The 27,241-nt window shown below is 39.4% G+C and overlaps 1 gene segment (V, D, J or C); it reads right to left on the bottom strand.

Moving 5' to 3' along the window:
* Nucleotides 1-9,566: 9,566 nt before the first annotated feature.
* LOC114202226 (T cell receptor gamma constant 1-like) overlaps nt 9,567-27,241 on the bottom strand; it is a 36,790-nt gene continuing 19,115 nt past the window's right edge. The window contains 4 exon segments of the C gene segment in view: nt 9,567-10,095; nt 11,723-11,770; nt 19,675-19,800; nt 21,526-21,858. Coding sequence covers nt 9,953-10,095; nt 11,723-11,770; nt 19,675-19,800; nt 21,526-21,858 — 650 coding nt within the window.

Below are 27,241 nucleotides of genomic sequence, written 5' to 3'. Positions count from 1 at the left end.
CTTTCTAGCTCTGAAACCATTGGCTTCCTGTCTCTGACTTTTACCCCCACCTAGTGGTGTTTTGGAGCATTACCATTTCATTGGATCATGAGCTGAACTAGAACTAGAGCATTGTCAGGGTGTTGTTCTGGGTACTGCTTTGTTCAAGGCAAAATGCAGGTAAGTTGCAGGCAGAGAAGGATTGTTCAAAGTGACTTACTTTATTGTATTATATTTTCACTGAACATTCAAGTTAGGAAAGAATTAAAATTAAAAACTATTAATGGAATCAATATGCCTAGAACATAAGATTCGACTCTAAAGCACAGCTGGCTCATTTGGGCAGTGGCTACAAATGAAGCAGAACAGGAGTCTGTGCTCCTGCTGCCCTGGGACGGATCCAGTGCTGATGGGCCCCTGGTGGAGGAGAGGGCGTCTGGGGGCTGCTTGCCTTCTCCTGACTTTCTTTCTCCAGCACCTAGTGCAGAGCCGGCACAGAGTAGATGTATAGCTGTGGAAGGAATGGGTGAGAAGAGAGAAAGAAAGACATCAGAGGCACCAACAATTAAAATTAAAATATTAGCATTTTTCCTTGTAAATTTCTTTGAAATTTAGTATCATAGAGATTTGGAATATTAGTACCTTTTGTTAGATGTACTTTTAAAGGATATAAAGGTGGTGTGTTTGCAGGTTTGCGTGTTGGTCTAACCATGTCCTGCTTCCCCGTGTATTCAATGGAAGGAAGGAGGAAGCACAGTCCTCTTTCAGACGATTGGGCTGAAGATGTTATGTGTGGTCAGACAGCTGAAGTGAACCAGTTGTGATGCTGAGGATAAAGTAGTTGTCACTTCCTGAGCCATGGGAAGACTGACTTAAAATGAAGAATAGCTCAATTACATAACATAACCTATGCTAAGCAAATCTCGATGAAGGCACTGAAATTTGAATTTGATTAGTTCTAAAAGTAACCAACACACATGCTGGTTTGTCTAAGACAGTCTGGCTAACTCCTGAGGCCACATGCAATTATTATCAGAACACATTTAATCTTTCTGAAGTGTTCTTGCTTAAATGATCAATTAGTCACCCTATATGTAGTCAGTAGAGTTGCAACACTATTTTTCTAATTTTTAGTAAAAATTTTGTTAAGTATGGAGACATCACTGCTAAGTAACCTTGATTTAAGATAAACAGCTTTAGCGAGGTATAATTTGCATATCATGAAATTCGTCCATTGTATACTTGCAATTGCATGACTTTTAGTTAATTAGACTATTAAACCAATATCACAATACAATTTTAGAGCAATTTTTTGATTTACCAAAAAAGTTTCTTTACTTACAGTTAATCCCTGTTCCGAAATCCAGTCCTAGATAAACCACTGATCAGCTTTCTGTTTTGTAAATTTTCCCTATTGGGCAATTAATAGAAATTAAATCATACAGTGTGTAGATTTTTTTTTACATCTGGCTTCTTCCACTTTGCATAATGTTTTTGGGGGTCATTCATGTTGTAGCATGCATAAGTGGTTTGTCCCTTTGTATTGCTGAATACTGTTCCAGTGCATGGATGACAGCATTTTGATAATTCACCAGTGGGTGGACATTGGAATTGTTGCTAATTTTTGCAATTATGACTAGTCTTACTCTGACCTTTGATGTGCATGTCTTTGGGGGGAACATTTGTTTTTATTTATCTTAGAGAGATTCCTAGCAAAGGATTCACTGGGTCTTTTGGTCAGTTTCTGTTTAATTTTTTAAGTAATTGTCAAAGTTCTTTGTTCTCCAAAATTGCTGAACCATTTTACATCCCCTCCAGCTGAGTGTGAGACTTGGTTTCCCCTTGGTGTGTGTGTGTGTGTGTGTGTGTGTGTATATATATATATATATATATATATATATGATGGAATGTTAGTCATAAAAGAGAATGAGATTTTTCCATTTGCAGAAACATGGATGGACTGAGAGGGTATCATGCTGAGTGAAATAAATCAGACAGAGACAGACAATTATCATATGATTTCACTCATGTGTGGAATGTAAGAAACAAAAGAAGAGACAAAGAAAAAACACTCTTACATACCAAGAACAACCCGGTGGTTGCCAGAGGGGAGGTGGGTGGGGAAAATAGGTAAAGGGGATTAAGGGCAGTCATTGTGTTGAGCACTGAGTAATTCATTGAACTGTTGAATTATTATATTGTACACCTGAAACTAATATAATACTGTATGTTATTTATACTTTAATTTTTTAAAAAAAAGCTTGCTTTTCCTTATTCCCACATGGTAGAGGTTGTCTGTTTGATGATAGACATTGTAGCAGGTGTGCAGTGGTAACTCCTTGTGGTTTTCATTTACCCCTAGGAACTGAATGTTGAAAATATTTTCATGTGCTTATTAGTAATTCATCTTCTTTGGAGAAATGTGTATTTTAAGCCCTTCATAGCTTTTTTAAAGTTATGTTCAGTCTTGTTGATTTGTGGGAGTTCTTTATACATTCTAGATAAAAGTCCTTTATAAGATGCACACATTTTTTCTCGGGCTATAGTCATTTCATTTTCTTCATAGAGCCTTTTGAAACACATGTTTTGAGTTTTGATGAAGTCCAGTTTATCAAAATGTATTCTTTGACGGATAATGTGTTTGGAGTCATATCTAAGAATTCCTTGCCTTAATCCTGTATCACAAAGATTCTCTACTATGTTTTTTCTAGGAGATTTTATAGTGTTAGCTCTAACATTAAGTTTATGGTCCATCATGAATTAATTTTCATGTATGGAGGAGGTAAGGTATTAAGTTCATTCTTCTTTCTTCAGTTATCCAGCTGTAGCTGAATCATTTGTTGAAAAGACTAGTCCATCTTGCACTCAATTAACTCAGCACATTTATCAAAATCCAGTTGGCCATAAACACAAGAGATTATTTCTGGATGCTCAGTTCTCTTCCAGTGACCTCTTTGTTTCTTTGCACCAACAGCACACTAACCTTATTACTGTAACTTAATCTTTCTGCAGCTTTGAAATCAGGTGCAGTAAGGCCTTGCTTCAAAGGCCCACCCTGCTGTCCCCAGGACCTCATGTGTCAGTGATAAAGCTTTCCACACCCTCTGTGTGTGCAGCAACATCAGTCTCATCATCCAAATCAAATTTGGGGTGCACCTTTCACTCCACAGCTTCTACAGGGTGACCACATCAGTTCTCCAACTTGTTCTTTTTCAACATTATTTTGTCTGTTCTAGGTGTTTTGGGTTTTCACATTAATTTTACTGCAAGCTTATTAATTTGTGCCCACAAATCCTGCTGCATTGAATCTTTAATGAATTTGGTAAGAATTGCGATCATGGCAATATTGAATCTTCTAATCCAAGGCAATGGACTATCTCTGCATTTATTCAGATATCCTTTAATTTTTCTCTGTACTGTTTTATAATATTCAACATACAAGATTTGCTCTTCTTTTGTTTTGTTTTTAAAGATTTTATTTATTTATTTGACACAGAGAGAGAGCACAAGAAGGGGGAGTGGCAAGCAGAGGGAGAAGGAGAAGCAGGCTCCCCGCTGAGAAAGGAGCTCAATGCAGGGCTCAATCCCAGGACCCTGAGATCATGACCAAGCTGAAGGCAGATGTTTAACCGAATGAGCCACCCAGGCACCCCACTCTTCTTTTGTTAAATTAATTCCTAAATGTTTTATTCTTTTTGGTTCTATTATAAATGGAATTGTTTCCTAAATTTCAATTTCAAGTTGTTCATGTTAGTATGTAAAAATACAACTGATATTTTGTACATTGAATGTGTACCTTGTGATGATAGTGACCGTGTTTATGAGTTCTTCTTTTGGTTTTGTTTGTACATAGACTCTATGGAATTATCTACATACAGGATGATGTCATCTGTGGATGAAGACATTTTTACTTTTCCTTTTCAATATGCTAGAGATCTTTACATTTTTTCTTGTTGCACTGTCTAGAATCTTTAACACCATGTTAAATAGAATTGTCAAGAGCAAACATCCCTGTCTTGGTTCTTGTCTTATGGGAAAAGCATTCAGTCTTTCAACATTAAGTACTGTGGGTTTTCACAGATGCACTTTATCAGGTTGAAGAAGTTCCCCTGTATTGAGATTGTTTGTTCTGCCAACTGGAACACTCTCTTGAAGCCCTCTAGTGAATATTTCACTGGAGCTTAAAATTTTTTTCTATTCTAGATTTTATTTTTTAAATATATGTTGTGTTTTGTAATTTTAATATCCTTCATTAGAATATCTGTCTTGACGTTTTGTTGTAATATTTTCCTTTAGTATTTTAAAAAATGGTTTTCTATACTTTTTGAACACATTTGTTATAGCCACTTCAAAGTATTTGTCTGCTAAAGAGAGTGTCTGCACACCTCAAGGACAGTTTAAATTGAGTTGTAGGGTTTTTTCCTCCCCCTAATAATAGTCATACTTTTGTGATTCTTTGCCTATCTTGTTATTTTTATTGAAAAATATTTTGTTGAAAATATATTGTAGTAACTCTAGATTATGACTTTCCCCCAGAAGGTTGCTTTCATTCTGTATGTGTGCTAAGAATGTAGCTGGGATAAAATGTGTGATATTATATCTCCCATGGTTTGTGGCTGTTCGTGACTCTCCTGTTTTCTTTTTTAATTATTTCATTTTTCAGCTTAGCTTCCTGGGAATCACCCTGTGTCTGCATAGCTTCATGTTCACTAAGATTACTTAGGGATGTGTCCCAGCAGCTTGATTAAGACTTCGCCTCTGCCAGGGCACCTGGGTGGCTCAGATGGTTAAGCGTCTGCCTTCGGCTCAGGTCATGATCCCAGGGTCCTGGGATCGAGTCCCGCATCGGGCTCCCTGCTCCTTGGGAGCCTGCTTCTCCCTCTGCTTCTCTCTCTCTCTCTCTCTCTCCCTCTGTCTCTCATGAATAAATAAATAAAATCTTAAAAAAAAAAAGACCGCCTCTGCCAAATGGTTTTGTTATAGGTTTTGGATAGTACATTCATATTTTACACAATTAGCTCATAAACTGTATGTACTAAAGTATAAGTCTTTCCAGCTTATACTTTTTCTGAGTCTTTTCATGGCTCCTCTATATGCCAATCACTTCCAGGTCAACTGCAGTGTTTGACTTTTGAGTCTCCGCTAAGCATGCACACAGTTTCAGCCAAGCACGTGCTTGCTGCTGCTATGACCACAACCTCAGACCAGCCCCTGGCCTTTCTGCTTGCACACGACACAGCTTGTCAGCTCACTTTCACATCACTCCCCACCCCGAATTAACTCAGCCCCATACATTTTGTAACTTTGCTGCCAGTCCTCATGGCCTGTCCTCTCTTGGAAGAACCTTTATGCCTATGATGCTGGGTGTTGGGAGGGGGAAAAATGGGAGCCACTGTAGGCAAAAAACACCGCACTGTTGTTGTTCCCTGAATTCTGCAGCTTTTTAAGCATAAACAATTTTCAGTTGTTGCAACATTTGGATATTTCTAACCACTGAAATAGTTAGTTTTGTTGATCTAGTCCAGTTTTATGGTTGGTGTCCCTGAGAAGATTGGTTCACTATAGCCAGAGGGCCCTGTTAACATTCACTTCTTAAATTATGCAAACTATACATATTATTATGTTTTAATCAAATGTTTGGCTTTATTTAGGACTCCCAAATAATTCCAAGACATGTCAGCTCCTTGTGGCTCAAATGGCATTAGCTAGAAAGGAAGCCCAGAAACAGGAAGACATGGTATGACCATCTTCCTCAGATTCATTTCCAAGTGAGAAGGCATTTAACTTGCCCCAGTGTCTCTATAGCAGTTTAATAGGCTGGTGGGTGAAGCCTCCCAACAGCAATACCTTTATCTACTTATGTTACCACAGACTTCACCTGAACTGTGTGACGCTTATGAGGTTAAGATGTGGAACACAATCTTTTCATAGGATTCTCTTCTTTTTTTTCTCCCGTACCAGATAGGTTCTTGGCTATAATGCAGGCAGACATTTCCAGGAGTAGAAAATGTCCTATGTGAGGTTAATTATCTGACAAGAGGAAAGCAACTGTGAGGCAGGCTGCTTCCTTTGTGTGTGAGTAGGCTCTATCCCTCACCTGATACCTTGGTCTTCCCATGGCTACTCTTTTTTATGTTTTTTCCCTGAATGTGAGAGTAACACATGCTTTTTGTAAAAATGTGCATAGAACAAGAGTCACAGTACCTGTCCTTCAAACTCTGCAACCACATCACTGTTGACAGTTTAATTTGTCTCTTCCTCATTTTGTGTTTGTATATTCACGTAACTGTGGCCATATGGCCAATATTATTTATACCTTGTTTTAAAAATTTATAATGTAAAGGTAATAAAGTCAGCTTGCTATAGAAATTTTGGAATATCCAGAAATGATTAAAGTCATCTGGCTATATTCTTCTTGTCTTTCTGATTTGCAAATATATATTTAGGTTTTTATTTTAATAAATATGGTCCTATGGGATATACAGTTTTTCATTACATATTTGCTTTTTTAAAAATTTTATTTATTTATTTGACAGAGAGAGACACAGCAAGAGAGGGAACACAGCAGGGGGAGTGGGAGAGGGAGAAGCAGACTTCCCGCGGAGCAGGGAGCCCAATGTGGGGCTTGATTCCAGGACCCTGGGATCATGACCTGAGCTGAAGGCAGATGCTTTATGACTTAGCCACCCAGGTGCCCCTACATATTTGCTTTTGCATGATAGCATGAGCATTTACTGTATTGTTGTATACTACATAAATATAATTTTAAGAGGATGCAAAATATTTGGGGGAAATATAATAATTATTTAACTTTTCTTCTACTTTCAGACATTTAGGGTTTTTTTTTCTGATTTTAGAGAAAAAAATATACCTAATGGAAAACAAGTATTATTTCCTTGGACATATTTCCTGAAGAAAAATTACAGATTGTAATGACATGGTCAAATGTACATTTGTGCAGGTCAGATCAGCTCCATCTGTGCTGTTCTGAGAATGGACCAAATGACAGAAGTACCATCAGAAGGGCTGTGGGAGACCGAGGCTTCACCAGAAAGAGTTTCTTAAGGTGGAGAAAGGGGCGAGGAGGGTCTGCAGATTCTGGCCTTGGCACCAAAATCTCGAGAACTCAGTGGTGTGATCACAGTGAGAATATCCTGTGTCAGGAGGGGAGTCACATATACACCAGGCCTGTAGATGATGTCTAAGCAAGAGGTGAGCTTATAATTTACCCTGAGAAAGCTCTTTCCTACACATACTGGGCTGAACCTGTAGCATGAGGCCCATGCTCATGGAAGCCAAAGCTCACCCAGAAGTTGGCTCTCAAGCACAGACCAAGAGGTTGAAGTCTATGGTGAGAATGTGCTGTGAAATCAGACTGTGAAAGCCTGAAGTAGTGATCTTCGCAAGGACTGGACAGATTGGGTCCTTGACTGGTCACAATCTCTCTACAGTACTTGGGTGGGGTAGGGGTGAGGACACGTGCTCTTTGTGCTCACATTACTGAACAGCCCTCCTCTGCTCCACCCCTAGCACATTTATCCGATGTGCATGTCTCTTATTGAACCTTGCTCAGCCTGACTCTACAGTCGCTTGTCCCCATAGAGAGAAGAAGATGACTCAGTCTATGACATTCAATTACACAGTTGAACTCAGGGCCTCCATATACCTGCGTTCTTTGAGGAAAGAAGCACCTGCCCTTGTGAAATCTATAGTCTACTTGTGCTAATAGCTTCATGGTCATGGGTCTCGTGTCACCATGCCCACACTGACAAAATGAGACAGAAAGTCAGAGTCTCAGTAAATCACCTGCTATGGAAAATCGCAGATCCTTGTGAAATATCAGGGATCACCTAGTGCTACAAGAAGTCTGAGTGCTGTTTCTTTCAGAACAGTGTCATCAGAATGAACTGAAGGTGCAGTGTCTCAACAGTCCTGGTCATACAATCCCAACTCACATAGCAGGTACTGGAATGAATTCGGTATAAAGTAGGGGACCCCCTCACCCACAACCTGAGAGTACGTCTGACAGCAGGAGCATGAGTGTGCAGGCAGGTATTTTATTTCCATTAGCTGTGGCCTTTTGGAAATGAGCTAGTTGGCTGTGGTTTAACTGTGCTTATTTCATCTTACAACACCCGAGCCACTGTTTGCACAGCCCCAACCAGCAGGGGCCGGTTTGACTTCAAGCATTTTCACAAATCAACCACATTTGACAGAGCCCGTCAAAAAAAAAGCCTGAGAAAATAAACACCATCACCACACCAGTGCCCTCCTGCCCCCCACACTGTCTCCTGCACCACCACCTTCCCCCTGTCTGCACCTCCCAGTCCAGGGCAGTCCAGGTCCAGTTGGGGAAGGAAGGTGGTAAGGAGTTGGAAGCCATGGGAGACACTGCCTAGGAGCCCCAGCAGTGACATCAGCCCACACAGCTTTAGGTCATTTGCTAGTTCCCCTCTGTGCCTCCGTGCTTTCCATGTGCAGTAACAGTTCCAGATCTCTCAGTAGAAGCTCAGGCATTTGTCCTAAGATGTCTGATCACATTCTTGAGAATCAAGGAGTAGACCGAAATTAAATTTCTCTTTTTTGTATCTGGTGGTTCTTATGTTGTTTCCACATGGGAACTTCTACTTGGTGTCCAAAAGCGCCTGTTTCAAAGGAACTGCAGCTGATTGTAAATAAACCAAAAATCCTTCCCAATTTTAAATGAGACATTGTTTGAACTCTAATATATAAAAGGTATATATTTAAATGCATTCATTAGCAAAAATAGAAAAATAAACAGTCACTACTTTTTTCACCAACTTACCACACACTGAACATTTTGTTTTACACCCATGTTTGTAGAAATATACACATACATGTAAATGAGAGCCCAACTTGTAGTGTGTGTGCATGTGTATTTCTATTATTTCTTAATTAGAGCTGCCAACAGTAGATGCTAGTGCTGTTGGGGACTCTCATGTACCCAACAAAATTACTTCATCTCATCCACCAGCTCCAGGAGACTAATCACTGTAACTCCATTTTACAGATGAAATTATGTCATAGAGAGTTCAAGTAGCTATAGAACGAAGATTTAAACACAGGCACATGGGATTCAGAGTCCAAGCACTTAACCCCTCCAACACCCTATCTTTCCAGTGTTAGTGCAGCTCTCCTGGGGTTCTTGTGAGATCAGGAAACATGGTGCCTGCGACACACTGGGATAAGTCTGAGCACACCTGCCAGTCATGTGACAAGTTATATTCTCACTACCAGAACATCTTCAACCAAATGTTGAATCTGTTGACCTTTGAAGGAGAAATAACGTGGGCACCTTCACTGGCTGTGGCTCCCGGGGGGCTGGTGCCCCAAAGAAGGCATCATAAGGACTATCTCAAGTAAAGAATTAGAAATGTGGAATTGACCATTATTACAACCAATGCTAAATTGGTTGGCTCAGTTGTCATGCTGTCCCTTACCTTGGACTTTCAGTTAGATTGCACCAAATGAAAGTACACAGAGGCCAAAGTAGACTTTTGATTGCTTTTATTTTGTCTATTATGGAAAACACTACAAACTTCAGGTAGCAAGGATAGTGACTTCCAGGTATGTAAAATAAAAAGCTTCAAGGCAGTTATCTTGTTAAAGAACCTCGGGGATGTGACTAGAAGCTGCATTTTGGCTGTACTCAGAGGCATGGAGACTGGGTGGCTGAGAAGGTGGTGGACAATAAAGAGAGAGGGTGGTCCTGAAGCCCCGTGTGGCCCCCTGGCCCCGCCCCTGAGTCATGGCAACATTTGTTCTTGCTGCAGAGTGAAAGTTTCCGTTTGCCCAGCAGTTTTTTAAACCTGTTCTGCAATAATGACAAGTAGAAAAAGACACATGTGAAATGAAATACCCAATCTCCAAAAGAAGTCCCACTAGATCCTCAGCAGACACTTTTAGGGACAATAGCCAACGGGAAGAAGTGGAACCTTGGTGCCACCATGTGTTAGGAATTCTTCCCATTGCCACAGAATACTGGTCTCCCAAGCAGACAGATGGCCATGATGGTGGAGTAGACCAGGCTGTTCACAAGGAGGAGGAGGTAGGTGTAGTAGGCAGAAGTGTTCTTGAGTTGCAGCTGCAGGGTGTCTAAAAGAAACATTTTATTAATTTCATGTGTTGTTTTGAGAGGCTAGGACTTATTAATGGGCGAAAGGTGACTATATACACTTCTGATGACCTAATTGAAGTGACAGCCTCACACCAGCACAACTGGATAGTAAACCTCTATACCACTATTACCACCACCACCACCACCACCACCACCACCAAGACAACTCAGAACCCAGTTTGCAGGTCAAGTGAGTCAAAAGACTGTGAAATTCACCCAGAAGTTTCCAAAGTATTAAAAAGTAAGGTTGTGTTTATAATGAATGAATCCAATAGGAAAAAGGCATTGGTGATAAATAGCTTTTAGCATTTCTTCATCCTTACCATGTCTTTAAGTGAGAATAAGTACAAACTAAATGTCACTTATTTGGAGAACTTTGCATGCAAAGCTTAAGCCTTATTTAATTTTTCAATAACCTATGAGATTATTATTTTCATTCTCATTTTACAAATAAATTGAGGACAGAGAGGGAAGCCATTTGACTGATTTTGTGCAATTAGTAAGTACTAGAATCCAGGTTTCAATCCCACCAACATGGCATTTAAGAATACTTTCTCAACTGTTCTTTAATTCTTCACCTCCACATGCAATAAATAACCAAGACATAAAAATGATTAAGCAAAACTATAAAGTTGGATGATGATGAAGATGATGATGACAATGATGATTAGAGTCCAGAAGACCCTTGATATTAAATATGGAAGGTGGATCAGCAGGGCAGAACCATTGCTCTTCATCATTACCTTTGTTCATATGTGGGGAGAAAGAGCTAGGAGCTAGTACTTATGATGCAGCAGCTAAGTGAGATACCTATGCTAGTCATTTCACATATGTCATGTTATATCTTCTATAATAGAGATAGGTATTTGTGTCATTTTTGGTAGGTTCATAAAATGTAAATAATTTACCCATATTCATGCAACTGATAATTAAAAGTGTGGAGTTTAAGTCCAGTCTGTGGCACTTGAGACCCAGCACTCACACCCTTCCCCATGTGTGGATCTGTCTCAGGGCCTTGGCTTTGGGATTTCAGGAAGAATAAAACTAAGTAAGTATATGAATTCTTGATTCAGATAATCTGGGATGAAGCCATAGATCTCGCTGTGTGGCATGGGCACTTAAATAATTTCAGTTCATTGACCTGATATAAAGTGGGAATAAAATCCTTCACAGTGAGTATTAAGAGAATTAAACAAAATGTCCTCACAGTGCAGCACAACACCTTCTGTACAAGAATCTCTCAGTGTCAGCTCATGTTATTAACCACCAGCAAGAACAAAATTTTTTTTTAAATCTCGAAGCAACTTGATATCATGTTTTCCTCAGTCAGTAGAAACAAAGGCCACAGAAGTGAATGAAGTCCATTGTTGAAAGAATTCAGAGTACCCACTGCACCCCTAACTTATAGTCCTCTCACACCCAAACCAACATTTACTGTGTGAAGATGACTCCTGAGAAATGATGTATTGACTTACAATATCATTCAGTCTATTTTGCAAAATCCAGTCATTCTGAGGTTTCTCCCTGAAGCCAGGGAAGTTCAATGGTTACACTGATCAGATGGAAAAATGCTATAGCATAACATAAATGTAGACAAAAACTTACCGTTTTCATCATTCAGAGAAGCTTTTGCGGAGTTAACAGCAGTGAGCTCTAAAAGAAATGAGAGCAAGTATTATTCAATTGTTCATATCTATTCTTTAACATATGTCTGTGTTGTGTATAGATGGATAGATAGATAACAATTAGTAAACAGAGAGGAGAACCATTACTAATATGAGCCTCACAATTCCAGAAATGGTTGGTCTGATTCTGTGTAATTCAGTAAATCATTTCATATATTGTATTTCTGCACATGAAGATGTTGAAATTCATGAATGATGCATTTTTCTTTTTTTCCCCCCACAACTGGAGGGTAAATGCTTAAGACAATCTTGTTTTCCTTCTGTGCTCATAGCTCCTAGCACAGTGGCTTCTGCAAAGTAGGTGTTCAATAAATACTTGTTAAATGGAAAAATAACCAGAAACAGTGGCTGCTGTATAGTCCTCACCAACCATTGCTAACCTGAAAGGTTGCTACCAAAATGAATTCATCCAACCCCAGAATCCACAGCAGAATCTTACATGTTGGAAGGAATCTGGTTTAGATCAATTTCCTATCTAAGCAAAAGAAAGTAGCCCTGCCTTTCAAATCACACACGCTTCAGTATCCCCAAATTCCACACATGATTTTCTGGAGTGGTAGTATTTGCAGACATGACAACAATACTAATGAAAGCCAATACCTACTGAGTGATTATTACCATGCCAGGCACTATGTGAAAGGTTCACATGTATTTTGTCATATGATTCCCCAGTTACACTGACATGGGCTGAATTTGGAGGACTCCATCTTACCTAGAAGGAAATAAGATTTAGAGAATCTATGTACCTTGCCGAGAATCATACCAGTGATTGGAAGAGCCAGCACTCAGTGGATGGTTGTGGGGGTTTAGATGAGCCTAGAGCATGTGGAAAACACCTTGTAAAACAACCCATAGAAATCAAACATAACTCCACCTTTGTGGATGGTCAGACATCATGTCTTCCAAATATTTTAATTAGCCTTAGCAAATGACCTTCTTATTACAGAAGCTCAGCATTTCTTTTTTTTAAAAAAATATTTTATTCATTTATTTGAGAGAGAGAGCACAGGCAGGGGGAAGGGGCAGAGGGAGAGGGGGAGAAGCAGATTCTCTGCTAAACAGGGAGCCCAACATGGGGCTCGATCCCATAACCCTGGGATCATGACCTGAGCCAAAGGCAGGTGCTTAACCAACTGAGCCACCCATACACCCCTAAAAGCTCATCAATTCAGTGCCCTTGTTTGCAGGGATAGAATGATAGGCCAAGTCACACTGATAGGCATCTGAATACATAAAACCTGAGGTGAGAGTTGTATTTATCTACAGTGCAGAAAAATAAAACAGAACAACAACAAAAAATGCACCCAACATACATACAAAGACAAAAATCCTTAAAATGATCATTGACCATTGGATGCAGAAAGAAAGAGTTGCAAGGCCCTATTGGTTTAGCTTTTTCTGGCCCATTGTCCTTATCCACATCAACATGGTTCTGGTGTGCAATTTTATGCATTCCACACAATCTTATTTTGGTCTGCTCTTGAAGAAATGGGTGGAGGTATAGATTTTGGGTAAATCCCAAGAAGGAAAATGTTACTATAATTATGATAAATGTTAAAATATCCTCAAGAGATGACTTGAAAGTACATTAAACATCTCTTTTTTTGCCATACACTGACTTTATTCATCACATTTGAACCTGAAACTAATACAACACTGTATGTTTACTAACTGGAAGTAAAAGGCTTTTAAAAAGATAAATAAATATCTCTTATATCATTGATGTAAAGACAGAAAAGTAACAATAGTCATAATAAAACTTCTATGTGTGTCCTAGGTGCCCTTTCTCAGTCAAGGTTTGTCAAAAATGTGGACAAGATGAATTTTATCTCTCTTCAGAATCACTCACTGTTCTGTCCATTCATGTATATGCACACATATATACAAGCTTTTCAAAAACAAAAGCAACAAAAAACTTTCATGAATCAGCACTAGAAATCTGCTGTAGAATTGCATTAACAGAAATGCCCTCATTAGCCTTGTTGGTACAAGACCTTGGGAGACATTCCTTTCAGAAGTAAGTGCCAAGCAAAACACATCATAAACGAGAATTATCACCATGGAACTTATTATAATTTTTACTTTTTCTGCACACTAGAAATTCAAAACCTAAACAAGATACTTCAACCCAAAGGTTACATTAAATTTATGCCTTGCTCGTTTGTTTCCTATTAGTTGTAGAAATAAAAAATTAGGGCTGCCTGGACCCTCTGCAGCCTGATTTAGACAAGAAGCCACAGCAAAGCAGATCTACCCCCTCTGATTATTCTTGGCAAGATCCCATCAAAGCAGTGCCATAAGCCTGGCAGTGTGCAAGCAGCTCAGACAAGGGTCAACACCACTCCAAAGTGGGGAGTCTTGCTCCAGGAAGAAGGGAAGATAATCACAGACCAGTCTGACTGTGGCCCCAGCAGTGGGCTGGTGTCAGGCAGATGGTCTGACTGCAGGCCCCACCCACCAATAAAAGCTCCTCAGGGGACAACACAGGGAAAGTGCCCTGCAGTTTGGTGCTACTTCATCTCTGGCAAACACCTGGTCTGACTCAACTCAAGCCCAAGGTGGCCCCAGACCAGCTCACTAACACCACAGGCCCATACTGCCCACAACATGAAGAGAGCCATTGCAGACTGGACTGAAGGCAAACACATCCCAGCCACAACAGTAGGACACCCCTGTAGCAACATACATAGAGACATCCCTGAAGCACCATTTTATGGTGAAAAGGAGACATTGCATTGCGGGGCACTACAGGACCTCTTCTTCATAAAGCCACTACTTCAAGTGCAGGAGACATAGCTGACTTTCCTAACACATAGAAACAGACACAGCAATAGACAAAATGGGAGACAGAGGAATATGTCTCAAATGAAAGAGTGGAATAAAATCATAGCAAGAGACCTAAACAAAATGGAGATAAGTAATATGTCTGATAGTGAATTTAAAAGTAATGCTCATAAAGATACTCCCTAGAATTGAGAAAGGAGTTCAGCACCTCCATGAGACCCTCCACAAAGAGATAGGAGATCTAAAAAAGGATCAGATAGAGATAATGGATTCACTAAATGAAAATAAAAATGGACCACCCAAAATAAACAACAAATGAGAGGAAGTAGAAGAATAGATCAGCGGGCGCCTGGGTGGCTCAGTTGGTTAAGCGACTGCCTTCGGCTCAGGTCATGATCCTGGAGTCCCGGGATCGAGTCCCACATCGGGCTCCCTGCTCGGCAGGGAGTTTGCTTCTCCCTCTGACCCTCTTCCCTCTCGTGCTCTCTATCTCTCATTCTCTCTCTCTCAAATAAATAAATAAAATCTTAAAAAAAAAAAAAAGAATAGATCAGCAACCTGGAGGACAGAGTAATGGAAAGTAATTAAGTTGAGCAGGTAAGAGGGGGAAAATATGCAAATAAGAATAGACCCAGGGAACTCAGCAACACTGTCAAGCATAACAGTCGCATGATAGGGATCCCAGAAGGAGAAGAGTGAGAAAAGGGGGCAGAAGATTTATTCGAAGAAATAATAGCTGAAAACTTCCTGAATCTGGGGAAGGAAAGAGAAATCCAGATCCAGGAGGCACAGAGAGCCCCCAACAAAACCAATCTAAAAAGGTCTTCACCAAGACACAAAGTAAATAAGATGGCCAAAAGTGTGATAAAGAGAGAATTTTAAAAGCAGCAAGAGAAAGGAAAGCAGTTATATACAAGGGAAACCCCATAAGGCTATTGTGGGTTTTTCAGCAGAAACTTTGCAGCCAGAAGAAAGTGGCATGATACGTTCAAGGTGCTAAAAGGAAAACATCTACAGCCAAGAATATTCTATCCAACAAGGCTTTCATTCAGAATAGAAGGAGAGATAGAGGTTCCCAGAAAAACAAAAGTTAAAAGCAAAACCAACCACGTCCCCATCACACACGATGCCATCAGTCTATGGGTCCCAAATTCACCTGAGTCAGCATGCATGGCTTGCCACCTGCTCAATGCCAAGTCAACACACCCTGACCTCAGATTGACAAAGGCTCAAACTGACACTCTTCCTCTCAAATTCCAGCCCCTGTGCTCAAGATTGTGTACAAAAGTGGGCAGCAGAATAAAGCAACCCCAAAAGTGACACTAATTCTGTGGAATATATAATGGATAAAAGGAGAGTGCTAGGCTGAAAACATCTCCAACAAACATATCAAAGAACAATACACACAGCATGATTCTGGTTAGTAAAAGAAACAAACACAGGAAAAATAAAATAAGATGGGAAAAATAAAACAAGACGAAATCAGAGAGGGAGACAAACCATAAGAGACGATTAATCATAGGAAACAAACTGAGGGTTGCTGGAGGGGAGGGTGTGAGGGGATTGGGTAACTGGGTGATGGACATTAAGGAGGGCATAGGATGGAATGAGCACTGGGTGTTATATACAATTGATGAATCACTGAACTCTACCTCTGAAATCAATAATACACTATATGATAATTAACTGAATTTAAATTAAAAAACAAGAACCCCCCAAAATTAGGGCTGTCTGTATAATCTTACTTTAGTTAGTTTTAAGAAAGGATATAAATAAGTACAATAAGTATAGGAATACATTTGTCATGTTATGTTTTCAATAGCAAGCATTTTCACTGACATGATTTCATCTGCTCTTCATCACAGTTCAGGTGAAAGCAAAGGTAAATGTTTAACCCTAATTTGATCATTGGACAAACTAAGAATCTGCGAAATAAAAAAAAAATCAACTGAGTAAATTTTAAAGATCTAATTGGTTGTATTTATCAATCAAGCATCATCCTATCTAGGAAGTAGAGGGGAACTCCATAGGTTTACAGGAAAGAAGTTTTTCAAGATAGAGAGGGAGTGAAAAAGAAATTATCAGCAAGGAATCCATTGGTTTAGGCAAGGTCATCCTCCTCCGGGGAATGTATGGGGTCAATCAGTAAATTTCCTAGTGTTGACCAGGAAATTCCCATGTCCATTGGTTAAAGGTTGCAATTCTGGGTGTTGAAATTGCATTTAGGTAGGTATGAAGATTTTAATGACTTGTGGCCTTAAGCTAAGTGAGTACATTTTGAGCCTGTGGTTTTCCTTTTTAACAACCCTGCCTTTTGATCAGACTCTCAGCTTAACTGAGAGATGGTTTCTAAATTGAAGGCATTAACGCCATTCTCAGCAACTGCTCTGAAGTTCTCACAGTATTTGTTGTTCTTCTGGGTGATAGTCATAGGCCTTGACCTTTTTACTTAACCTTTGTGATGTTCCCAGGTTACCACTTCAGCTTTACAATTTTTGAGTTGGTCATTCTTTTCATTCTTTGTGATGTTCCAGTCTTAAAAAGATCATTTGCTTGGAGATTACTGGCTTTGAATTTGCATGCCAAGCTTTTGAGAGAACATAAAGCACCAGGCAGATTGCTATGATGCCTATAAAGAGGATAATTCCCCATGTTTGGAGTGCTATTTGATGCTCTGGTCCCAAGACTCAAAGCAACTAAAATCAAATAAATAAGAAAGACCCTGCTGAAGGAGTCACTCTGTTAAACCAAGTGGCTGGCACCCTGATCTGATCTTACCGGGTTTTAACTTCCCCAATAGTGTTCATCTGGGTATAGCACATGGTGTTGCCTACAGCACAGATCCAGCCATGTTCAGCTGAGTCATAATCAAGGGCTATTCTTACTTTCAAGAACTGCTTTGGCCAGAGTCTGAGGATTTTTGTTGGGTACCCATTGCTTTAGGAGGGATTCTGCAACAATATTAGAATGGAGGAGAAAGTCTTGATCATACCTCATTTCCAATTATCCCTAACCAGGGAAGTAGGGCCAGCCAAAGAAGTGAATCCTGGTGGCTTCTTGGTAGCCCTACTAACTTAGGATATATCTTTAGGGGAGTCAACCAATGAGATGTCTTACTTACCTTGAGAAAATTTAGGACCAGGGTTAGATTTTCTCATAGCCTGAAATAAAATCTTGCTCTAAATTCCAAGGGTTAGCCCCCTTGGCAATGACCAGGGAGATACAGGCTATTGCCAAATTAAAAGAAAAAAGGGAGAAAGGATTTCATATTTAGTTAAAGTATGAAGTCTTGAACCCCTGTTTAGGTGAAATCAGTCTGTTTGGATGTCAGCTACTTCTCTTTCTCTCAATTTGATTCAGAAACTCCAGTGTCTGGGCAGGACCAGGTGTCAGGTGGAGACTTCTGTAGCTGTGGGATGTGTACAAAGTTCAACATCTAGTTTTAGAGCAGGGGCACTAATAAGGTGTGTCTTCTACTGGGAAGTTTGAGGGCTGTCTTCCTCTGATGATGTGTGCAAAATACCTAATCACCAGGCTGCAAGCTGTGACTGAGAGGACCCTTTTAATTGTGCTCTAAGAAGGTTTCTTATACCTGGTGATGACAGACTTGAGCATCAGAAACTGCAGAATTACGCTAGCTGGTCAGACTAGCAGGCCACACAAAGGATCCGCAGAAGGTTGTACACCGAGACAATTCCAGGAAGTTTGTAAGGTTTTCCTAAAGGTTCCTATGATTTTCCCTGTGAAGTAGGAGCTTTGGTCACTGGAGATCATAGAAGGTGTGCCCCAAAGGGGAAACCCATTTTTAACAGTGTCTTTGCCACAGTGAGGGCATAAGCCTCTTGGCAAGGAAGGCTTTAACACACCCAAAAACATATAAACAATGACAAGGGCATATTGACAACACATACTAACTGGCAGTGGAATGAAGAAGTCCTGCAGGTGTACAAAAAGTCCAGAGGGAGGAAGCTTGAAGCCTCTGGAGAGTAAACAGCTTTTCCAGGATTATGGACCTGAGAGGTTAGACGTTGATGGTAAACTGTTTTGTACTTTGGGGTCTCTAACCTGATGATTTTTACCAAGCCAGTTCCTCAAGACTCAAAAGAAACTTAAGATTTTGCAATTTCGTGCTCACCTGGGTACCTCAGTCAGTTAAGCGTCTGCCTTCAGCTCAGGTCCTGATCCCGGGGTGCTGGGATCGAGCCCCACATCAGGCTCCCTACTCAGCAGAAAATTTGCTTTTCCCTCTACCTGTCTCCCCAACTTGTTTTCTCACTCTTGCACAAATAAATAAAATAAAATCTTCAAAAATAAAAATTTTGCGATTTTGCTACCTATCTGTAATCTGGGACTATAGTTTTTGGTGATAAATAAACAGGTGTATGAGAAAATAAATAAAATTTAAAAATTAAAAAAGAAAAATAAACAGGTATATCAGAAAGTGGTGAGCTAATCTCTTTAGAATTTAAGGATCCCATTAGTTAAGACTTTGGGCTTCTCGGAGCCTAAAAAGGACGTGTTTGGTATTGAAAATTTGTGTTTTACAGTGTAGCTCCTTGCACAGAAGTATTCTTGAGGTTGATGGGTGACCTAGTGCTGATACAACCCATTTCCTGACCAACTCGTACTATTAGGAGAGCGTTCTTGAGGTAGCAAATGTCCTTACAGTCTCTAAATACTTGACTCATGCCCACCAATTTTTGTGGCTTTTCCCACCTTCCTCTGTTAGCTTATGTACACTGAAGACTAATAATTATGTGCACATTAGTGTATGGACAGTAAGAGATGTTACTGAGTCCTGACCACAGGAAGACTCTGTGTGCACCACCAACAATTCTGGAAACTTGCTGAGGTTTCCACCTGGGGAACTTGGTCTGAAAGGTTAGGGGCTTGGCTGTGGGCCGACCCTTCTGCCAATTCAGCTGGACTCTGGGCAAATATACCAGCTCATCAGAGCTCCAGACAAACATGCTAGCTCAACTTAATACTTGCATAACACTCTGCCGGCCCAAGTTGGCCTGCCCTGCAAAGCAAACTCAATTAGGAGTTTGAACACAAAGAGAATGAAGTTTAGAACCAAGAACTCACCCACAGCCCTTGGAACAGGTGAGAAAGATTGTGAACTCAAAGGGCTCTCAGTTACCACCTCTGTGTTTTGCTTTGTCTCTGAAGGCCCCTGGGAGTCCACTTCGGATTCCATCACTGCCATCAAACCTGTTAAAGAACAAAAATTCAACCAAGTAAATGTTAAAGATCTAATGGCGCTATTAATCAATCAATTAATGAATCACACAACATCCCATCTAGCAAGTAGAGGGGAGATCAAAAGGATTACAGGAAAGGAAAAGGTTTTAACAATAGAGAGGGAGCAGAATCCATTGTTTTAGGTAAGGTCACCCTCCCAAGGAGAAGGAAAGGTGTCAATCAAGAAATTTCTTGGTGCTGACCAGGAAATTCCCAAGGTTACTCTTCTGGGGGGTTGAAATTGTACTCATGTCAGGGATTAAGTCTTGGTTTAGTGACTTGGAGCCTTAAACTAAGTGTTGCCATTTTGGGTGTGGGTTTTTTTTTTTTTTCAGTGCTCCAAGAAGATAAAGATATACTTCGGAAATGTAAACTTGTATATAGAAAGCTCTTCACACATCTTCTTATGTGTTTTTTCCCCCACTGCTTAAAAAGTGCTTGTGAACCACAGAGAAAAGTACAAACTGGTTCTTTCTTATGGGCCCTCTGGGGCCTTAGTCTGTGATATTAATGTCAGGACTTGACTTCTGAGTCTAGTGAGTTATTGTATCAAAGCGGGGTCAGGACACATTCGGCTATCTGCCCACACTGTCTAAATATTTCCAGCGTCTACACCAATGGGGCTCCTTTGGACACCATTCCTGAATTATGCCTGAATCATGAGTGACCCTGAGTGATTAGGAAAATTATATTCTCTCTACCCGTAGTGATCCTCCTTGGGACCGTAGATCATCCTGCACCCATACCAGGCCTGGCACACACCAGGACTGCAATAATGTTTGCTAAGCAGATTTACCAAAGGTAAAAAATACATTCATTGTATAGAATCAAAGAACCTTTATACATGCGAGCCTCACCCTGTCTTTACTTACTAAACTTCACCTTTTGCTGGTATATAAAATTCAAATCTGAAAAACTCAAGACCATACTAAGACCTCAGTAGCCAAATTACTATTCTGATTGAGCTATGATTCAGCTTCATCAAATGAACAAAATTTTGTCCTCTATAACTCATTGTTTATGGGTCATATTTTGAGTAGAGCAAGATTGAAGTGAGGACTATATGTTCAGAAGAACATTCTTGAAAGATATATAATTGTTCTTATTTCCTGACCAAGTAAAACCATCAAAAGTGGACTCTGTTTGAGCATTTCTTGTATGCGAAGTTGTTAGGTGCTCTCATGTGTATTGTTTCATTTAATCCATGAAATGACTATAAAAAAATCAATGTGACATTAATATTTTGGATGATGAAACTGAGGTGAGAAAGGCTAACTGAATTTGTCTTTCTTTTTTTCTCTGTATGTTCCATAGGCCATACTATTTTTTTTAAAAAAGATTTAATATTTATTTCAAGAGAGAGAGAGCACAGGGGGGAGGACCAGAGGGAGAGAACCTCAAGCAGACTCCCTGCTGAGCATGGAGCCTGACACTGGGCTTGATCTCAAGACCCTGAGATCATGACCTGAATTGAATGAGGGTCATGCTCAACCAAGTGAGCCACCCAAGTGCCCTCAAAGCCCATAGTAGTTTAATTCTGTGGGGAAATAGCAGAACATTTATGCTTTCATTAAAGGCAACATTAGCGAAAATTTTCTATCTGTTTGTTTTCATTAATACTTGACAGAAAAGGTAAGGTGTTCCCTTTAAAAAAAAGGGTTCTGGGAGGTTATATTCATGTTTATATACACATACCTTTGTTTATTGAAGGAAAAAGAATCTCTTGATTAAGTTTTGTTTTACCACTCTCGTGGTTGATGATACATTTGTGTTCTTTATCCATTGATGCTTCAGTCACAGTCAGCCAGCTGAATTTCATGTATGTGTCCTTAGTCTTCTTCATAGTGTCTCCCTGCTGGGATTTCAGAATTGTTTTGCCATCCTCTTCTTGCCAATCTATCTTGATAATGTCAGGGAAAAAATCCTCAAGAAGACAAAGGTATGTTCCAGCCTTATGGATTTTTATTTCAGCAACTGAAGGAAGAAAAATGGTGGGCTTGGGGGAAATGTCTTCATCAGGACTTGTATCTGTTGGAGAAAATGGAATAACAATTAAACCGTAATTGGAGGGTGCCTGGGTGGCTCAGTCAGTTAAACATCTGCCTTCAAATCAGGTCATGATTCCAGGGTCCTGGGATGGAGCCCTGCATCAGTCTCTCTGCTCAGCCGGGAGCCTTCCTCTCCCTCTCACTCTGCCTGCCTCGCTACCTACTTGTGCTCTCTCTCTCTCTGTGTCAAATAAATAAATAAAATCTTTAAAAATGTAATTAAAGAAACGCAAACATTGTGGGGTTTGGAAACACCCAGTACATAATAAAAGGAAAGAAAATTGCTATAGAATTAGTGCTTACTGTGGTTTTTCATCCACAGAAGGTTATGAGGTGCTTATTTTCTTAATTTCCTTGGGAAAAGAGGGTCTAGAGGTTTTGTAACTTGCCCAAAGTCACAGCTATTAAGTGAAAAGCCCTGGATCAAATCATGGAATTTTTTTAAACAATATACCCTCACTTGTTTGAGTGGGAATCTATCAAGTTGACCTTTTATTTACAAATAGGGATCCCATGCCCATTTCTGATACTGGAATTCTTCTCCTTGATTTCTGATTCTATGGAACATCTCGTTCTCACATCTGAACCACTGCATGATTTTGAGTAGGGCAATGTTTAATGCTGTACTTCCAAATTATTTACAATGCCTGAAATTTAGAAAAAAAATGGCCATATTTCCAAAACTTCTATTTAAAAAAATTTGATTATTTTCAGAAATTTTCATATAGTAACCTAATCAAGTAATGCAGTGGTCAGAATTTTGTTTTGCTTCAGGAAATGTTCACTAAAAGTACATTTTATATTGAAATTTCATTTGAAGATACCTTGACTAAGAAGACACTATATTTGACCCTTATCATCTCTCCCCAAATCTGAACCTGCCCTACAAGCCTGCTAAACTTGTAGTACCACTCAATTTTCTTTCATTTCACCTGCTAAATAAAGTTGTATCATCAGATATAATGTCAAATTATATAATGAAACATCATGGTTTTCAAGGGCATGTCACTTGAAGGCTAGAATATTCCTTGGTTATACATTATTATTAATTAATGATTCAAATTATAAATAGAATTCTTTCCAATTTGAGTTCCAACTGAAACACAAATTGTTTACTAATTTTCTCTTTCCAGGTGTTTGGCGTTAGAATAATAATTTCATGGGCCATTTCCTAAGAAAAAAATAATTTCTCCTTTGAGAAGAAAGGTAAAAAAAATTCTTCAGAATTTTTGCCTGTGCACCAAAGGTCCTGATTTTTATACTAAATGAGTAAGCAAACAATGATGAGTTTTTTATTCATGGTATAAATAAATATTAGGTCATAATGCACTTGTTTTAAGTTTGTATGTCTTTCTTATAGTGCAAATAGTATTTTACTGATTATAAGATAACACACAGTATATTTCTTTTTGTTTTTTTTAAAGATTTTATTTATTTATTTGAGAGAGAGAGAATGAGAGATAGAGAGCACGAGAGGGAAGAGGGTCAGAGGGAGAAGCAGACTCCCTGCTCAGCAGGGAGCCCGATGCGGAACTCGATCCTGGGACTCCAGGATCATGACCTGAGCCGAAGGCAGTCACTTAACCAACTGAGCCACCCAGGCACCCAACACACAGTATATTTCTTCAACCATATATATTTTGTCTTTAATTTAAAAAACATGTTATATAAAGCAAGATTTATTTTTCAGAGTACATGGTATTTACATAGTTTTTGCCTCTAGTCAATACATTAAATAATCTAGTTTTCATCTTAAAAAGTTCAGTTTTTCATAGGAATACTTCTGATTCATCATAGTAAGGAACTTGAAAATCAAATCATGAGCTTGGAAAAATCAGGATGGCAAGATATGCTTACCTCCTGTCACTTTTACTTAGCTAGAGCCCTGAAGTTTCATTCTTTTCAGAATAGAAGGTACCTTGAACTCCCATAACTTTCTCAATGTGATAGTTAACTGAGCATTAAATAGTATTATTGATTATATATGATCAATGCCTATATTTTATGGAATTATATTACATTTTTTTTACCTTTCCCTTTTTTTTTAAAGATTTTATTTATTTGACAGAGACAGACACAGCAATAGAGGGAACACAAGCAGGAGGGGTGGGAGAGGGAGAAGCAGGCTTCCCGCTGAGCAGGGAGCCCAATATGGGACTCGATCCCAGGACCCTGAGATCATGACCTGAGCCAAAGGCAGATGCTTAAAGACTGAGCCACCCAGGCACCGTTAGGATTTTATTTATTTATTTTAGAGAGAGAGAGAGAGAGAGAGAATGGTGGGGGAGAGGCAAAACAAGAAGGAGAGTAAGAATCCTGAGCAGGCTCCATGCTCGGCCTGGAGCCCAAAATGGAGCTCAAGGCTCAATCCTACTACCCTGAGATCATGACCAGATGCTTAATCGAGAGCCACCAGATGCTACACAACATTCTTTTTAAAACTTATTAAGTGTTTTTTATGGCCACAGTCATTTCATTATTTTATAAAACAGAAACCGTTTTACAAAATAAATTGTCCCAATACATTTATAATGTTCATAATCAAAAAAATTTTCAGGTAAATTGCCTGAGTTGTATATATTTGATGACTATGAAGCAGTATGAATTCTATATAAACTAACTAAATGCAATGATATTTTCAATTACGTACGGTATTTCAGATCTGCATATTAATATTGATTCAAAATTCCTCTATTTCTTCTCATTTTTATTAAAAAACACTTAAAACTATTTCTCATGTTAATATGAAATTCAAATTTATGACATTTCTAAATATATTTAAAAGTACTAACTGTATCCCTAACTATATTCCAAATTATTTTCTAAATAAAATTTAAAATTTTAATTGTTTTTCTACTATATATCAGTGTGAAGCCCAACTTGTTAGTGTCAGACATGATATCAATTAAGATAAAGGATTAAGATTTAAGTACATACGAAACTTAAAAATGCCAAAAAGAAAAACTTGTTTTTAAATTTTTTTATTGTTATGTTAATCACCATATAGTACATCGTTAGTTTTTGATATAGTGTTCCATGATTCATTGTTTGTTCATAACACCCAGTGCTCCATGCAGAATGTGCCCTCTTTAATACCCATCACCAGGCTAACCCATCCCCCCACCCCCCTCCCCTCTAGAACCCTCCGTTTGTTTATCAGAGTCCATCATCTCTCGTGGTTTGTCTCCCCCTCTGACTTATTCCCCTTCATTCTTCCTCTCCTGTTAACTTCTTTTTTTCTTTTTTCTTAAAATATGTTGCGTTATTTGTTTCAGAAGTACAGATCTGTGATTCAACAGTCTTGCACAATTCACAGCGCTCACCGTAGCACATACACACCCCAATGTCTATCACCCAGCCACCCCATCCCTCCCACCCCCAACCACTCCAGTAACACTCAGTTTGTTTCCTGAGATTAAGAATTCCTCATATCAGTGAGGTCATATGATACATGTCTTTCTCTGATTGACTTATTTCACTAAGCATAACACCCTCCAGGTCCATCCACGTCGTTGCAAATGGCAAGATCTCATTCCTTTTGATGGCTGCATAATATTCCATTGTGTATATATACCACCTCTGCTTTATCCATTCATCTGTCGATAGACATCTTGGCTCTTTCCACAGTTTGGCTATTGTGGACATTGCTGCTATAAACATTGGGGTGCACGTACCCCTTCGGGTCCCTACATTTGTATCTTTGGGGTAAATACCCAGTAGTGCAATTGCTGGATCGAATGGTAGCTCTAATTTCAACTGTTTGAGGAACCTCCATACTGTTTTCCAGAGTGGTTGTACCAGCTTGCATTCCCACCAACAGTGTAGGAGGGTTCCCCTTTCTCCACATCCCCGCCAACATCTGTTGTTCCCTGACTTGTTAATTTTAGCCATTCTGACGGGTGTGAGGTGGTATCTCATTGAGATTTTGATTTGGATTTCCCTGATGCCGAGCGATGTTGAGCACTTTTTCATGTGTCTGTTGGCCATTTGGATGTCTTCTTTGGAAAGATGTCTGTTCATGTCTTCTGCCCATTTCTTGATTGCATTATTTGTTCTTTGGGTGTTGAGTTTGATAAGTTCTTTATAGATTTTGGATACTAGCCCTTTATCTGATCTGTCATTTGCAAATATTTTCTCCCATCTGTTGGTTGTCTTTTGGTTTTGTGGACTGTTTCTTTTGCTGTGCAAAAGCTTTTTATCTTGATGAAATCCCAATAGTTCATTTTTGCCCTGGCTTCCCGTGCCTTTGGCGATGTTTCTAGGAAGAAGTTGCTGCGGCTGAGATCGAAGAGGTTGCTACCTGTGTTCTCCTTTAGGATTTGGATGGACTCCTGTCTCAAGTTTAGGTCTTTCAACCATTTGGAGTCTATTTTTGTGTGTGGTGTAAGCAAATGGTCCAGTTTCATTCTTCTGCATGTGGCTGTCCAATTTTCCCAACACCATTTGTTGAAGAGACTGTCTTTTTGCCATTGGACATTCTTTCCTGCTTTGTCAAAGATAAGTTGACCATAGAGTTGAGGGTCCATTTCTGGGCTCTCGATTCTGTTCCATTGATCTATGTGTCTGTTTTTGTGCCAGTACCATACTGTCTTGATGATGACTGCTTTGTAATAGAGCTGGAAGTCCGGAATTGTGATGCCGCCAGCTTTGCTTTTCTTTTTCAGTATTCCTCTGGCTATTCAGGGTCTCTTCTGGTTCCATACAAATTTTAGGATTATTTGGTCCATTTCTTTGAAAAAAGTGATGGTATTTTGATGGGGATTGCATTGAATGTGTAGATTGCTCTAGATAGCATTGACATCTTCACAATGTTTGTTCTTCCGATCCATGAGCATGGAACGTTTTTCCATCTCTTTGTGTCTTCTTCAATTTCTTTCATGAGTATTTTATAGTTTTCTGAGTACAGATCCTTTGCCTCTTTGGTTAAATTTATTCCTAGGTACCTTATGGTTTTGGGTGCAACTGTAAATGGGATCGACTCCTTGATTTGTCTCTCTTCTGTCTTGTTGTTGGTGTATAGGAATGCCACTGATTTCTGTGCATTGATTTTATAGCCTGCTACTTGACTGAATTCCTGTATGAGTTCTAGCAGTTTTGGGGTGGAGTCTTTTGGGTTTTCCACATACAGTATCATATCATCTGCAAAGAGTGAGAGTTTGACTTCCTCTTTGCCGATTTGGATGCCTTTGATTTCTTTTTGTTGTCTGATGGCCGTGGCTAGGACTTCTAATACTATGTTGAATAGCAGTGGTGAGAGTGGACATCCCTGCTGCGTTCCTGACCTTAGGGGAAAAGCTCTCAGCCTTTCCCCATTAAGAATGATATTCGCTGTAGGTTTTTCACAGATGGCTTTTATGATATTG

Source organism: Eumetopias jubatus, unplaced genomic scaffold (assembly GCF_037043125.1).
Source record: "Eumetopias jubatus isolate StellerSeaLion01/CBP00866 unplaced genomic scaffold, mEumJub1_p1.0 scaffold_120, whole genome shotgun sequence".
Classification (NCBI taxonomy): Eukaryota; Metazoa; Chordata; class Mammalia; order Carnivora; family Otariidae; genus Eumetopias; species Eumetopias jubatus.
Note: the sequence above shows the minus strand (reverse complement) of the source record. Positions and strands in the feature narration are given on the sequence as shown.